Raw genomic sequence first — 17,218 nt, forward strand, 5'->3', positions numbered from 1 at the left:
CCGCGGGGCCGCGCCGGCCTTGAAAGGGTGCGGGCGGCGTGCGCGCCCCCGCCGGCAGGGGGCAGCGCGCGTGCGCGAGCCGGCGGCGCCCGGGCAGTGTGGAGGGGCCGCTGCTTCCTCCTCCTCCTCGTCCTCCTCCTCCTCGTCCTCCTCCTCCTCCTCCTCGCCCGGGCGGCGGGGGGCGCGCGCGGAGGGAGGCGGCGCGTGCTGGCGGCGGCGGGGGCGCGCTCGGGCTCGGCGGCGGCGGCGGCGGCGCAGCGGGGGGATTGTTTGCGCCGCCGCTCGGGGAAGCGGAGTGCGGGGACCGCTCCCCGCCGCGCCCCCCCCTCCTCCTCGCGCCCCGCCGCCGCCCCCCCCCGTTCCCGCGTCAGGCCCCCACCCCGGAGCCAATATTCCGGAGATCCAGCGTTACGCGGCGGCGGCGGCGGGGCCGGCGGCGGGGCCCGGGGCGGTCGTCGGGGCCGGGGGGGACCGCAGCGAGGCCGCCTCCGCCGCCGCCATGGAAGCGCTGGGACCCGGTGAGAACCGCGGGGGCGCGGAGGGGGCGGCGCGGAGGGGGCGGCCGGCGGCGCGGGGGCCCGGCCAGCTGCGGCCTGGCGGGTCGCGGTCAGCGCCGGCCCTGTCAGGCGCGGGCCCGGCCCCGCGCTGACCCGGCTCCGGGGGAGGCGGGCCCGTGTCAGCGGGGGGAAGGAGGCCGCGGGCCCAGCCCGGCCCCGGCGGGGGCCGCCCCCGCCATCCTCGGGCGTTCGCGGCTGAGCTGGGCCGGCAGCCGTAGCGGCCTGGGGCCGGGCGGTCCGTGCCGTGCCGCGGGCCGGGCCCGGCGGGCCCCGGGGCCGCTGGTGACCCCGCAGTGGGCCTCCGGCGGCGGGCTGACACGCGAGCGGACTCGGAGGCGTCTTGGCAGCCGCCGGGCGCTTTCCTTTAAAGAGGAACTGCAGCAGGTCGCCAAACTTTCCGAGGAGATTTGCATGCGCCCGTACGGCGCTGCCGAACAGGTTGCTGACTGCGGTGGAAGTTTTCTGCTCGGGCTATCGGGTGACTTCACCCTCCCGAGAGTAAATAGGACGTGGCCTCGAGTGCGGCTTCTCGGCCAAAGTCACGGAACAGAGCTCGTCTGGGCTCGGGCTTGTGAGTGGGATAGCGAGGAGGTGGGGAAAGAGGCGTAGGTCTTCAGGTGGACACAGCAAGGTGCTCCCTGCATGTCAGGCCTGGCAGCTGTACAATAACAAGTTTTATTTTTGACGTTGTGCCGTTATTAAGAGTTTAAGGTGATACTTTCTGAAAATACGGATGTTGGGGTTTATTTTTTTTAACAAACTTTGGTTAAACATTGGTGATATTTTGCATGTGACATTTTCCTACTGGTATGTTATTCCACGGTTCTTCTTCTATCAAATGTCTGCAAGATGTATTTCTTGACAGAAGTGCTCTGTGCATCTTATCCATCAAGTTTCTGTTCAAACTATTGCTATAATCGAAGTAGTGTTGATTTTGGTGCAGTAGGAAATGTTTATTGACACAAAGGTGCAATTCCAGAAGAATCCAGGTTTGAAGATAGCGGAGGGCTGACTTGGAGAGTTTGCTGTACATATATATGGTGTAGTGTGTCCTCTGACTTCCAACCGTAGAAGTAGATCCTCTTTTAGTTTTGTAAAACTGCTTCCTGTCTGAAGTAACTTGGTCGAGGGTTCTTAGTACATAATCAACACAGACCAGAAGAAATTAAAAGAGTAACAGCACATGTAGTCAGGCCAATCAAGTGAAAATCCTGATAAAATCAGTGTTACTTGCAGGGCAGCCTGGCTTCAAGTGGGAAAACAGTTCTTAGCTTATTCTCTGGAATCCTTTGAGAAATAACTTTAGAAAGGAGAAGATGTAAGTTTTATCTCCTTTGATCAAAACCGACTGAGGTCAGCGTTGCCATGCCTGTTTACAGAACTTGTCAATACTGAGGGAGGAAAATGGGTAAATATAGTTGTCATTTAATCTCTTGTGGGAGGTCAGTGCCTGCACTCACTTCAGACTAATTAGCACGGGATTAATGGATCATCTCTCGAGTATCCAAATAAGCACAGCAAACTTTGATTGCCCTTGATGATTCATGTTTGTCAGGACAGCTGTAGTTTTTTACAGTGCTAACTGTACCCCACAACCAGTTTAACTACGGCGTTGCGAGCTCCTCCTGGACGTATTGCAATTAGTCAGGCGGGTGCAGAGCCAGCGATTGTGTTGCGTGGGATGTCTGTGGCCCCGGCAGCCACCCTGCTACTGCAGCTTTGGGGAGCTGACGTGTCGAGTGGGCTACAGCTGCTTACATGCTCTAAGTATTACTTCTGTTTAAAAATATTCTAGGGTTAGTGTCCTTGGATTGGTAATTTTAATTGGTAATATAGTAGCCATTGGATGGCTTACAAAGCCAGCATAGAAGTCTGCTTGGATTTGGTGCTGGGCTTAGTTTAGGATTGCGTTGAAGTTTATTGCTGCACCCTAAAACGTACCCAAACATGACCTTCATCCTCCCACAGCTTATCTACTTCTCTCCTGGTATAAACTGTGAGCCTTTGACTTAAATGGATACTGGCAGGTTGACACAGTCTTATGATACTAAATTTGCCCTAAGTTTTATGATTGCTTTATTATTGCATTCTTGTATTGTAGTACTTTTTTCCCCCCTCTCCTTTGCCACTCTACAACAGAGGGAAGAAACTTTGATCACACTAAACACTGGCAGGTATAGACAAACCCCATGAAAATATAGTAATTTGATTTGCTTTATGTGCAGTGTCAACTGAGGCTGTGATAGATTGTAAAAAAAGTCTGTTTAATCTTGTTAACATGGTATCTCAGAGCTTGACACTTTGAGGAAGTTAACTAAAGACTTAACTATTGACTAGCTTGTGTGCGAGTACTTTTTCAAGCCGCTAATAATTTTCTCATTAGAACTGTTCCTGAAGCTCTTACTTTTGTCCAAATAAATTATCTTCTCCACATCTGTTAGGAGTCTATACCTGTCTTTATGCTTTCTCCCTTATTCTTCTTTTTAGAAGAAGGCCTAAACCTTTTCTCACTCCTCTCTTTGTGTTGAATTTTAAATTGGCTGAAATTGTGCTCGAGGGGAAAAGTGTTTCACTATTAACAAAAGTGATGTGTTCATGATGTAGAGGAAATGGCAAAACTGTTTTAGCTTAGATCCTATACGGAAATATATTTTTAGTTCAGAATAAAAATATCCCTTACCCATTTCCAGATAATATCCATTTTCAGCTAAACATTGGGGATGTATGGCCTAAGTATGGCAAGAGTGACAGTCATTAACGTCTGAACTTTAAGCCTGTAGTGAAAACAATGAAAAAATGTGGCTTGTGTGGCTATTGGCTAGTTCTACAAATGGTGGTAGGCATGTATTTATTTTTACATTATATAAAAATACAGATATGTAAATGGTTGCATTCCATCTCAAGACTCTGTCAAGTTCATAACCACAGTCATGAATAAATGTCACTAAAATTTTGAGAATGAATGATGGCACTAACCTATATATGCTTTAGGTAGCACATTTTTTTTACCTAGAAATTCCAAGCAGCTGGAAGGCTGTGAGCCACTTGGAACACCTCCATCTGCAACCTTAGAAAGCTACTTAAGATTTCTGCCCTGTCAGAAAGGTGTTTCAGCTAAAGTTCACCTGAAAGGATGCTGTACCTCACACGTATCTGTTTGACTTCCGTAGGGCCCCCGACCAGCCTTTTCCAGCCACCCCGTCGCCCAGGCCTGGGAACTGTTGGGAAACCCATCCGCCTCCTAGCCAACCATTTTCAGGTTCAGATCCCTAAGATTGATGTTTATCACTATGACGTAGATATCAAACCAGAAAAACGCCCCCGAAGAGTGAACAGGTATGAGTTGTTTAATAAAAAAAAATTAAAGAGTATATGTGCCTCAATTTAAGAAAACTCTACATCCTAGAAATTCTTCATCTGTTAAAGGCCCGTTTGTATTTGTACTGTGGTTAGCAGTTGCTTAATTTTTCAGTGAACTGTAATATAATATTCTCCTTATTTTTATTAAGAAGTTTTGCAATTGACCTATAATCTAGAAGGCTCTAGGAGATGTACTAAGCCTTGAACTACAGCTGTTTTTGTTTTCCAGTCTACAAGTGAATGTCCCTGATAATGTTCTACAGTCTGTTATAGAAACATGGGCTAGCAGTTGAAGAGCTTGCAGATTGGCGCCAACATTTTATGGTCCACGTGTGGATGCTTTGTCAGTAGCATCAATCCACAGAGCGCCCACGCTCACCCCAAGGCAGATATTTGCCTCTGTGGTTGAACAGCTTTCCAGATTCCCCTGCCCGTACTGACCGTATCTCTGCTGACAGTACGGATACCTGCCTTGTGTATAGACACCCGTATGCTGAAACTTAGATGTCTTAATGTAGTGGTGACTTTTAAAACTCCTGGTGTCTTCTAATGACTTGGCTATACTCTGGTTAGTGCATTGTTGTTTCTCCTGCCTTGCTCATTTAAGAAAATGTGAAAAAGGAATTTTAAACTGTGTAAGACCATTGCTGGATTTTCTGTTCTTCAACCTAACTCGAATAAATCCCTCTGTAGAGAGGTGGTGGATACTATGGTGAGGCACTTCAAGATGCAGATATTTGGTGATCGGCAGCCTGGATATGATGGGAAACGGAACATGTATACTGCACACCCATTACCTATTGGCCGTGATAGAGTAAGTGTTGCTATAAGCAGTTTCAAGTTTCTGTGGCAAAGCTGTTACTGCATCATTTGAAAAGTGTACTTTTATTGACATAAACTCAAAATGGTGTCGCACGTATTAGTACAGTCTTGGGAATGTCAGGCAGTGCCAGTCAGGGATCTCTAGGAACTTACTGGTATTTTCTGAAGTTTATTGTCTTCGGGTTTCTAATTCCCAGCTCTTCAGTTGGAGAATTTGTCAGTGATAATGTGAATTAGTTTGTTGTGCTCTTTCAGCTGCAAGTAGATTTTTTTTTTTTCCCCACTCTAATAGAAACTTCCTTTTTCTCTTTTCTAACCCTTGTTCTATTGCTAAATGATAAAGTAGATGACAAATATGCCGTTCCATAAGAACGTGTGGCACGAGTACTGTCAACAGCTGGATCAGCTGCACTGGCCCTTCGTGTTCTGGGCTGAGCTTGCTGGCACCCTGGCTCAAACAGATTGCAATCTGTATTAACCAGTCCTGATACAAAACTTAACCCCCGTCTGTTCTCCCCAGGGATCTGGTTATTGCTGGTACAGTGCCATAAGGAATACATAAAATGAGTTCACATTCACGCTTTGGGCTGATGGCACATGAGAATAATCATAGACTCATAGAATAGTTTGGGTTGGAACAGACCTTTAAAGGTCACCTAGTCCAACCCCCCGCAGTGATCTCAAGTACTGTGCTAGAACTCTGAGATTAGTGTTTCCCAGTGAGTCGTCTTCTTGCCCAAAAGGTTGGGGTTTTTTGCCTTCCTGTTTGGTTCACAAGACATCTTGCTATTAATTGGTTGACTTAAAGAAAAATGACTCACAGTTCTTCAGAGCTTTGATGTCACCATACTAATTACTACTTAAAATTTACACTTAAAGATACCTCACCGCAGTTTCTCAGATGAATAAATTACAAGCTTTCAAAATCCTAAGGAAACTAATTGTAATATTTTAAAAGAATTACACAAACTAATTGTCAAAAATACAGATTCACAGGATACCTAGGAGAAAAATATAAGGTTGCTTAGTGTTGTGATAGTCTGTAACCCGTAACAAAAGTGTGTGCTTAATTCTGTTCTGCCTATGTCAGGTGGATATGGAGGTGACGCTTCCAGGAGAGGGGAAGGACCAGACATTTAAAGTATCGATTCAGTGGGTGTCAGTCGTCAGCCTTCAGTTGCTGCTGGAAGCTCTGGCAGGGCACTTGAATGAAGTTCCTGAAGATTCTGTGCAGGCGCTTGACGTAATCACACGGCACCTTCCCTCCATGAGGTGGGTCCTTCTGGTGCCTTCCTGACTGGCTTAGTCTTATATCTGTCTTAACATTTATATTAGTTATTACTTGCTGCTGTTCTACTGCTATTACGCTTCCCTGCGGTAGAAGGGATGAGGGATGCAGTTGTGTAATTCAATGCTTGCCTTACAAATTTGCACTAGAATAGGGAAATCTGATCTGAACTCAGGACTTGTATCTGCTGGTCATGTTTCTAACAGGAATTTTCTATAGCCTTTCCAACTGCACTGTCAGTAAAGGCTTTGTACGCTTGCCATAAGTTAACTCTAACAGTTCTAATGTACTGTAGAAATGTGTTTTAAGTATTACAGGCACGAATGTAAAAAGGTGTATCAGAAAGGAATTATCGAAGTATTAATTTTCTTATTTTTGTCAGGTACACTCCTGTGGGTCGCTCCTTCTTCTCCCCCCCCGAAGGTTACTACCACCCTCTGGGTGGTGGGAGAGAGGTCTGGTTCGGTTTCCACCAGTCGGTCAGGCCTGCCATGTGGAACATGATGCTCAACATTGATGGTATGTAGGAAATTCTGTCTCACTAATCTAACGGAGTTCTTTCCGCCTCTAAATTCAACGTCCTCTTTTTTTATCTTAGTGTCAGCAACTGCTTTCTATCGTGCCCAGCCTATCATCGAGTTCATGTGCGAGGTCTTGGACATTCAGAGCATCAGCGAACAAAGCAAGCCTCTTACGGACTCACAGCGTGTCAAGTTTACCAAAGAAATCAGAGGTAAAGGCTTGTTCTAAAGCTGCTGCAACAAAATACTGGAAACCTGCTCGTATTACATTGTAATGAAAATTTGCAAGGCACTTGGGAAGCTGGCCTGCTCTTTTTTGCCCTCATCTTTCTCAAAGGTGACTCCTATGCCTGAATTTATTTAGATGACCCTTGTGTTGGGTTTTCAGGTCTAAAAGTAGAGGTTACCCATTGTGGCCAGATGAAGAGAAAATACCGAGTTTGCAATGTTACTCGGCGACCAGCCAGTCATCAGACGTATGTATACAAGCACTTTCTGACAATTTAAAAAAACCTTGAACCTATTAGGTACGCTAGGTATATTGTTTGTGCAAGAATAGTTGATACCGGAGGTGAAGCCGCTATGTGGCTTGACAAGAATGTTTAGTCTTAGTGGAGTAGAGGAATAGTGTGGGTTTAGACCACTGCTCTATTTCCTTCAACACAGGAAAATGGAAGCTGTATCCTGACTTTTAAATATAGTTATCAAAGGCTATAATTTTTAAGAGCTATGAAGAATTCAGTATAGAGTCTATAAAATCTTTTCATAAAGAAGAGATCCAGTAGCTAAGGAAAAGAAATGATTCCAGCATTTCTAGTCTGGAATAGATTTTTCCACACCATTTTTTCCTTAATAAAAAAAAAAAAATCTTGAAAAGTATAACCAGAACAAATGTCCTTTATAGGTTTCCTCTGCAGCTGGAAAATGGGCAGGCTATGGAGTGTACAGTAGCTCAGTATTTTAAGCAGAAGTACAGTCTGCAGCTAAAATATCCTCACCTTCCCTGTCTCCAAGTAGGACAGGAACAGAAACACACGTACTTACCGCTTGAGGTAAGAATCTCGCTCTCTCTTGCATTGCGGTATCTCCTCCCTTGAATGGTGTCACGCCACCTCTCACTGTTCCTGTGTAGGTGTGTAACATAGTGGCAGGCCAGAGATGTATAAAGAAGCTAACGGACAATCAGACATCGACTATGATAAAAGCAACTGCAAGATCTGCACCAGACCGACAGGAAGAAATCAGCAGACTAGTAAGTATTTTTTCCAGCCAAACAGTCTGCATTTGTCACTTCTTGCGGCTCCTCCAGAAGCATTGTGGCGTATGTAATGATAAGCAGAATGACCAAGAACTGCAGGAATTAGAAAATCTGACTTTTTAAAACAAATCCTTTTAAATAGAAAGCCTATTCATGGCAAAGAGCCACCTGAAGCATTAGGTGTAGTTACGCAAATACTTCTCTTGTCACCAGGTGAAAAGTAACAGTATGGTTGGTGGACCTGACCCGTATCTGAAGGAGTTTGGTATTGTTGTCCATAATGAAATGACGGAGTTGACAGGCAGAGTTTTGCCAGCACCAATGCTGCAATACGGAGGCAGGGTAAGTTCTCTAGGTCTTGTAAAATACCTTGTCCTGAGGTTATTTAAATTCATTAAGTGTTCTGTTTATCTTCTCATAAGGCTTCCTTTGTATCAGTGCTGTTTGGCTGCAGTCAAAACAAAGCAGCTTTTTATTTTTAATTTGCCTTTGGTTTTTACCTAGAACAAGACTGTGGCCACGCCAAACCAAGGTGTGTGGGACATGAGAGGAAAACAATTCTATGCTGGCATTGAGATTAAAGTTTGGGCTGTTGCCTGTTTTGCTCCTCAGAAACAATGCAGGGAAGACTTACTAAAGTAAGTATTTTCCTATTTATTCAGGACACTTATTGCAACATTTATTTTCCTCATAAATGACAGTTCTCCAGTGTCTTAAATAGTTACTACTTGAGAGCAGACTACGACAAAGCTCATAACCTAATTGGCCAGATAGGAAAAGCATTAATTCCCTTACCACTGAGGCTGTATTTTCTGCTGTGGAGGCTGCATTCCACTTGTATTCTGTTGTTTTTACAAATAACTGATGATGGTGGTTCATTCTAAAAACTGAACTATTTTTTTGTCTTAACCTTTACTGCCTCCCAGGCAACATACGCCACGATTTTCCCCCCCTCCTTTAAATTATTCTACAGAATCCTAAAGATAGAGGTTGTGTGAACCACTGAAATGTTCAGCAAAAATCATGGTTGCAGCAATGCTCAGATAAGTTTGGTGGATGAGTAAAATCAATCTACCCGAGCATCAGTATTAGTTTGGGAATCTGCCTCAGAATGTTCAACTCAGCTGTATGTTTGTTTCCCCAAGAATAGAGGCTTATGAAATGTCCTCAAACAGGTTTAGAATCCTCTTAGTGAGTTTCGAGTGACAACTGCTAAAAAATAACTACTGTAGTGTCAAATTGGAAGTGCTGCGAATAGCTGAAATAGCTTAGATCTTGTTGATAAAATTTAATGGTAAAGTGAAACATAGAGAAAAGGCCAGGACAAATCCATTTATATTTAATTTCCAGGAGTTTTACTGACCAGCTGCGTAAGATCTCAAAGGATGCAGGGATGCCGATCCAAGGCCAGCCCTGTTTCTGCAAGTATGCCCAGGGTGCAGACAGTGTGGAGCCCATGTTTAAACACTTAAAACTGACTTATGTTGGTCTGCAGCTGATCGTGGTGATTCTACCCGGAAAGACGCCCGTGTACGGTACGGAGAAGAAGCGTTAATTAGTTGTACAGCAAGTGGGAATCTTACTGCGCACTTCAGCGGTGGGAAGGAGACAGAGCAGGCAGTATGTTCTGTTTAAAAGGGGGGTTTGGAGATGGGTTTGTCAGGCCTGATTGGAGTACCTGTATATTACCAGAGGGCGAACTGAACCTGTGTCAGTGAACTTTTAAGGATCTGAATTACAATAACATTTGGGGGGGGGGGGGGGGGGGGGGAAGAGAAAGCAGATGGAACTACTGACTGTTCAGGTAATTGGAACCACTAACTTATTTTTCTGTTGCAGCTGAAGTAAAGCGGGTTGGTGACACTCTTCTAGGAATGGCCACTCAGTGTGTGCAGGTAAAGAATGTGGTAAAAACCTCACCACAAACGCTGTCCAACCTGTGTCTGAAGATAAATGCAAAGCTTGGAGGAATCAACAATGTGCTTGTACCTCATCAAAGGTGAGATTAAATCTAAAGCTCTCCTTGAAGTCTGGATTGTCAAGCAAAACAGTGTCATCTTGTTTTGATTGCTAAAATGATACCTTTCAAAATATTATGTGCTTTAGAAGTACCCACAATCTGAAGTGGACAGAGAAGGATGCTTCAGCATTCAGAATCTGCCTGTGCTGAGGAACATCTCTAGTGTTAGAGCCATCCAGCAGTGTGTGTGAAAACAAGCTCACAAAGGGGTTTTTTTGCCGTGTCGCTTTTTCCTGCCTTTGGGTTCGCTCAGTCTACCTTCTCCTCTTGCCACCTCCTTAAGCATACTGTATTTCCTTCCAAATTGAAAGAAAAGGAGTGGGAGGAAGAGTGACTTGTGATAAATGCTTGTAACTTTGGTCTTTCCTTTTCACTTTCTGTTCCCTCTGGACTGTAAGAGCTTGAGGCAGAGGACTTCATCCTTAACGATTCTGACGGTTTTAGTTCTGTTAAATGGTTTGGATAGACCTTCCTCGGTTGTAATTTTTTTTTTTTCCTTCCTCACCCCCCTTCTTTCTATTATTATTGTTATTATTTATTATTAAATAAACTTTAATCACATTAAACAGGCCCTCGGTGTTCCAGCAGCCAGTGATCTTTTTGGGAGCAGATGTCACTCACCCTCCTGCCGGGGATGGGAAGAAGCCATCCATAGCTGCTGTGGTGGGCAGCATGGATGGCCATCCCAGCCGTTACTGTGCCACCGTGCGCGTGCAGACCTCCCGCCAGGAGACCTCCCAGGAGCTGCTCTACAGTCAGGAGGTGATACAGGACCTGACTAACATGGTGCGAGAACTATTGATCCAGTTCTACAAATCCACTCGTTTCAAGCCCACGAGGATCATTTACTACAGAGGGGGAGTATCAGAAGGACAGATGAAGCAGGTATTGTCCGGTGATTTCTTGTTGCTTGTGAAAAGGGATTTGCCCTTGAAAATAAATATATTTACATGGATTGCATTTGTTAAGGGGACAATTAATAGTTTCATTAAGTTTTCCTGGGCAAGCACAATGTACTGTCTGATCCTGTCTTGTCATGTTCCTTATGAAGTGGTGTTTCTATGTGGAAAAAAAATAAATTAATAATAGATATACTGAATTCAGCACCTAATAGTTAAATCTTCTACTTCTAGGTAGCTTGGCCAGAACTGATAGCAATCCGGAAGGCCTGTATTAGTTTGGAAGAAGATTATAGACCAGGAATAACCTACATTGTTGTGCAGAAAAGGCATCACACCAGGCTATTCTGTGCTGACAAAACCGAAAGGGCAAGTAATGTTGACTACATAAGAAGGAGGTGATGGCAACAGGAAAGTAAGATTGTTTGGTTAAGTGGGGTGGAATCCATCTCGCCCACTAAAACTGAATTAACCTGTACAAGCAGCAGCAGTTCTGTGCAGTAACACGCTTTCTCGACCAAAATAGCTGGTTCCTCCCCTTTTTTGTAGCTCTAGATCAAGCGGTCAGATGGAACAGCTTGTTCCCAGCCCCTTTTGGAGTAGGCGTACTCTATATCGCTGTATTTGTGTATCTGGAGCTGTAGCCTGGCTTTTTATAGCCTGGGATTGCTGACTATAAACTGAACTAGTTGTTCAGTTTGTTGTCTGTTCTGTCTCCAGATGCATCTGTGAGATTTGCCTGTGGCACAAATCCGTAAGCCAACTAAGGAACCTTCTTTAGGAAAGTTCTTGATCTCAGGTTTGCTTAAAAAATACGGATCCCTGGGATGTGAGTGCAGACAAGGGTATGAAATACATTTATTTCAGAAAGCCTGCATTTTCAGATCCTGAATTACTTGTGTAGGCTTTATCCCACTCTGCAATTTTAATGGTACTGGCAAGTATTTTATTTTTCTCTGATGACACACCAATTGGATTTGGTGAAGTTTCTAAAAATGAACTCACAGAGAACGTTTTCATTCCTCCTGTGTAAATGACCTTAATATTTTTCCACCTTTTTTGAGCAGTAAATTCTCAAACAGCTTTAAGTAGAGCCTACCTTAGGAGATATTTTTGGGTCACTTCCAAAAAAAGCCATGGGCTAATAATAAACTTTCCTCAATAGGTGGGTAAGAGCGGCAACGTACCAGCAGGCACTACTGTGGACAGCACGATCACACATCCTTCTGAATTTGACTTTTACCTCTGTAGCCATGCAGGAATTCAGGTAACATTTCACCTCTGCTGTGCTCAGGCTATGGGACTAAATCCTTACAGTTGTCCCGATGAGTAACGTTGCTTCTGTTTGTAGCGTGGCAGGCTTACGGTCGCATCAGTCCAGTGCCCGTTTGGCGCTTACCCCTCAGTGCGCTGATGGCAGGTACAGCCTGCAGGTACTGCCTCTGGTTTTGTCCGTGCTCTCCAGCTGACTGCTCATCTGTTCTCTGCAGGGAACCAGCCGGCCCTCCCACTACCAGGTCTTGTGGGACGACAACTGTTTTACCGCAGATGAACTACAGCTGTTGACGTATCAGCTGTGTCACACATATGTCCGGTGTACGCGATCGGTCTCTATTCCAGCTCCTGCCTACTATGCCAGGCTGGTAGCTTTTAGGGCCAGGTACCATCTTGTGGACAAGGATCACGACAGGTAAGGAACTGTGCCTCGTCGTGGCGGTAGCCAGGTGATGGACCTGAATTATACCCTGCTTGGCCCGATTGTTCACGGTTCTCTGTACGTGTCTGCGTTTTTGCAGTGCTGAAGGCAGCCACGTGTCGGGACAGAGCAACGGCCGCGATCCTCAGGCTCTGGCAAAGGCAGTGCAGATCCACCATGATACTCAGCATACGATGTATTTTGCTTGAGAGCATCTGGGAAGATGAGGCAAAACAAACAACCCGTGCAGTCCTGAAATGTTTTGAATGCCTACTGCTATAGCTAGGGCCCAGTTTATTTCAGACTGCCCACTACCAGCAGCTCTGAACAGTCGCACTGAATCTGTACTTCACAGCAATGTCTGATGCACCAACACAATTGAGCCATTTGTTTCATTATTTTACGTAATAGAAATTCATAGACTTGTCTTTTCTGATGCATTGGACTGAATTTTTACCTCAAAGCGCAAAAGGCCGATTATCCTGAAATTTTTCAAGGACTTGGCATGAAAGGTTTCTATTGAATATTTTGCTAGCTATCGTTTTTAAGTTATCTTCTCATCCCACTAGTTTATCATGACGACTGATTCCCTGTCTCTGTGCACTGCTTAGTGAGTGTGCATATTATGGCAAGTTGTTTTACTCCAGTTAAATGTAATTGTTCTATTGTGTGGGGCCATAGATTTTTTAATGGAGATTTTAGACTTCACTACTGTAAATGCCTTTTAACAAACATAACTTTCACAGGTATTGCAGTTTTTTGTCAGTTTTACTAATTATCTTTTTAATCTCTGCAGACTTCGGCTGCAAAGCAATTGCACTATACTGCGAGTTCAAATAGGTGGTTCTTGTTCTGTGAATGTGTAATATAACCAGATAGTGATGCCTGTCAGTAGATTTTAATTGTAATGGTTACAAATAATACTGCCATGGTATCGTAACAAGTGCTGAACCATCATTTCCCCCCTCTAAAAATGCTAAAAACAAAAAACAAAAAAAATTAGCTTTTAGGTATTTTGCAAACTTTTACAAAAGTGCCCACTTTATGCTGCTGTGTGGTTTGATAAATCTAAGTGATTTTAAAACTTTTTTCTCATAGGAGGTTTAACTTTGGCAATAAATATTTGTTTTTTAAGCCCCCCTAACAGTGTAATTTTCTAGCTGAGGATTGTGCATGAGTTTAACCAACATTCTCGTGTCGTTTTCTGAACACACAATTTGGCAGTTTCTGAAACTAATTAGAAAAGACACACTTCCATGCTTTTTTTAAGGATTATTTTTAACTGTTTTATATTCACTGTTGGTGTCCTGTCTACAACATTTTTTATAAGCTTGGAAACTGGGTGTTACGTGTAGGAAAGGCTTGCCAATCTGTACAGTTAAATGTATTGTGTGACAGGCAACCTAAGGACTTGTACCAGCATTTTAAACTCTTTTTCCCTGGGAATCTAGGTTGCACACACACCTGCATTCAACAGCATGTTTAACCAATGTAAGTCTCATATACTGATTCTGTCCCAGCCTAGAAATTAGGGTTTTTTAATCTGCTTGGCTTTTTTTTGGCTGCAATGTGTAATAAAGAACAGGGGCTTGGTTTCACTCTTGGAATCCACGAACATAGTACGTTACAACTCGATTCCTCTCAGTGTTAACCTGAGTTAGCGCAGATTAAAAGCTTATTCCTAAACTGAGTAGAGCCAACACCGCTACTTTGATAACAGAAGTTTGAGAAGTCCAACGATTGCACTGTGGTCTCTGATACTCGTGTGGGGTTTGCTGCTAAGTTGTCTGCTGTTCCAAAGCTTAGGAACCAGCCCCCTCAAAAGTTCAGCAATATGAAATGCTGTTTCCTTCAGTCTTTAAGCTTGTAAATAAATTAAAGTTTACATTTCTAAATGCTGGGTTTTTTTTTTTTTCCAGTTGTACCAGAGTACACTGACCTTAGTCTTCAAACAGTTTTATAACCTTCTTTCAAGTAGTATGTCTCCTTAAATTAAGTTTAAACTTTTTTTTTATGTTCTGTTGAAAATGGGACTGAAGCGAACTCTGCTCCTGGCACGTACTGTGGACAGGTCTAGATTGAAAAAAAAAAAAAGAGATTCTTTTTAGTTTTTTTAAATTTTTTTTAAGGAATACCTCACTTGTGTAATAAAATCAGGACATGTGGGTGGGAGACTGACCGCTGCTTCAGCTAGATGGCTGCTTTTCTCAGTACTCGTTCAGGGAGAATACAAAAAAAACCCCTTCTTAGAATGAACTCTGACTGACCCAACACACATGGAGAACTTCGGCACCTTGAAAAGAAACTGAGCACCCTCCTTAGGTTATAGGATCAAAGATCGCTGTTTTGAGTTTGTGCACTAGGCAAGAATGTGACTGGCTTAATCAAGGGTGCATAAGAAATACTTAATTTTCTCACCAGTCAGTTAGTTGTCCAGTGCCAAGCACTCCTAGTTCAGATTGAGTGAAGTGAGAGCCTCTCCTTTGCTAGCCTGAGACCGGACTATTTCACCTCGGACTATGCGGGTTGTTAGACCGGGACTAGCCCTGGGACGCAGGGCGAGAACCTTAATCTCGCGTTAAGATGTCACTAGAGGAACGCCGCGAAGGGTGCGGTGCTGTCGCTTTGGGGCAGAGCGTTTCGGTTCAGGACCGTGTTGTGGTGATAACGGTCAGATCAAAGTCAGATCAAAGGTTCGGCGGTGCTGGTCCTACGCAGGTCTGAGTCCAAGTCTTGAGGTTGGGCTCGAGGATCTGGATTAACCCTTGGGACTGACTGAATCGTTATGCATGTGTCAATCAATGGGAAGATGTGCATTCTGTAGATGTAGTTCTTAGGGTGTTTTTGTTTTGTTTTATTTTTTATAAATAAAGCCTGTTGGCCACTGTTTAGCTATGTGGTGTGAAAGATTTTAAATGTAGCAAAGTTTAAAGAGTTGGGGAAGGGGGCGGTTGACATTTAAAAAAAAAAAAATTAAAAAAAAAAAAGGGGGGGCAGAAAAACCCATTTTCAAACCAGTTCTGCTTGCTTTGTGAACAGCTGAATTCTGAACAAGCTCTGGCAATCACTAGTTAGCCCGTCTCAGACGTTTGAACAGCCTGGCTTATTTATTGTCGCAAGTACCACAGTGTAGTGTAGCGCCTGTAGCTGCATCCGAAGGGTGCAAGAGGTGGCGATGTACAAACGCGCTTCACGCAGTACGTCTCTTGTCCCGGACCCGAGCGTCGGAGTTATTTCACCTCTGTCGACAGCTCTGCTCTTCAGATGGGGAGGGGCGCCTTTGTTCAGATCCAGTGTTTAACGAAACCTACCCCCGAACTACCTTTGTGGATGTGCTGTAGGATTTTTCTTGCTCAATAGCAAGGGAGTAACTCTGCTTTCATTTTAAGAAGGCAGGGTTTGGAGGGCATTGTATCAATACTGTTTCAACTACAAGGTTTTTTCCTTGTGCATTGGAGGAAAGATCTTGTAATATCACTTACAGATTTTCTTATACCTTGCTATTGGCATTTTCATATTTCTATGTCTAGAGGCTGAAACTTCAGTGTAAAATGTTTGCATTTGTTCATTTTGACTTATGATGTAATTTTTGTTTCTATATTGTTAGACTTGTAATGTTTAAAATTGTATTTTATTAAATTTGGACTGGATGTATGTCTATAGCAATACGAGGTACTCTTTCTAAACTGTTATGGGCGGGTTAGCAGACCCATGTTGCGATAAGATGCTGGTCGTGTACAACTTGCAATGTATTTTATTTTTTTTTTAGCCTGCAGGGATATTTTGTGTTCATGTGTCCAAAAATAATAATAATAAAAAAAAATATTGGCATTCTTGTGCCAAATGTTCTGGTTTTCCTTGTTGATGTCTAATAAATGCAATGTACAGAGTGAGCAACCGATACTGCTGCCTGTAAAGAAATGTCTTAAATAATTTAACTTTTAATTAAAACTTGTACACAATGTGTAACCTGTGGAACTCATTGCCACAACATAGTTATTTCTGATGTGCCAGGACTTAGGGAGCGGCTGAAGTTCGCCTGGTGACATTTCTAGCGATGCTAACGGGAGGGTGTGAAGCGCCTGTTTGCAGACCCTGCGCTGACCCGGGGAGATGTTCAGCGCGGGCGCCGTTTTTAGCTTTCTCGGAGATTATATAGCGATGACTGGAGAGAATACGGCATCAACGGGCTCTGTATCTGCCTTGAGGAGTGATTCTACATTAGAGTCACAAATTAATACGTGAAAGAGCTGCTTGTTCATTCATCATCTCTGTTTCAGGCGAGGGTCTGTGGTTTCCTCAGACAATGGCACTTCACTAAAATACTGCGGACGAGGCCGAACTTGAACTCGGGATGCGATTGCTGACAGTAACCCGCGTCCTCAGCAAACCCTGCTTCCAGGTTCTTATTTATTCTTTTTGCAGTAGCGATCCTCCAAAGGATGACTGTATCCCGGTATCTTCCCAAAAGGATGCAAGGATCGCTCGGATCAGCCGGGGCTGCGTGGCACCCGCCGTCCCTGCGCTCTGCAGCCCCAGAACCCCGACTGCCCCCCGATTTCTGCTCCCACGGGAGCTCCTCGTGCTCGATGGCGTGACTGCGCCGTGTCGTCAGCAGTGAACGTGCTTCCAGGGTTTTTCTGTGGGTTTCTTTCTTTTTTCCGGTGCCTCCCGGCTCCAGCCTGGGGTTAGTGCCTGACTGCGTTCAGCGGGGGCTGGACGCGACACTCATGGGCTGACTTCATTGTGGTGGTCGTGGCCAGGGCAGCGTCTGCGCTCGTCAGCGCGCCTTGGTGA

At 44.5% G+C, this 17,218-nt stretch overlaps 1 protein-coding gene across 1 annotated transcript; it reads left to right on the forward strand.

The window, feature by feature from the left end:
- Positions 1-61: 61 nt before the first annotated feature.
- On the forward strand, positions 62-16,322 carry AGO4 (argonaute RISC component 4). The gene is made up of 18 exons (XM_054802395.1): positions 62-518; positions 3,728-3,893; positions 4,611-4,731; positions 5,830-6,011; positions 6,410-6,546; positions 6,626-6,760; positions 6,937-7,024; positions 7,453-7,600; positions 7,681-7,800; positions 8,020-8,148; positions 8,311-8,444; positions 9,157-9,341; positions 9,646-9,805; positions 10,396-10,711; positions 10,960-11,094; positions 11,891-11,992; positions 12,216-12,415; positions 12,522-16,322. Exons 1-18 carry the CDS (start codon positions 500-502, stop codon positions 12,628-12,630), a joined length of 2,586 nt encoding a protein of 861 aa, XP_054658370.1. The 5' UTR covers positions 62-499; the 3' UTR covers positions 12,631-16,322.
- Positions 16,323-17,218: the final 896 nt, after the last annotated feature.

Source organism: Grus americana, chromosome 23, assembly GCF_028858705.1.
Source record: "Grus americana isolate bGruAme1 chromosome 23, bGruAme1.mat, whole genome shotgun sequence".
NCBI classification, from domain to species: domain Eukaryota; kingdom Metazoa; phylum Chordata; class Aves; order Gruiformes; family Gruidae; genus Grus; species Grus americana.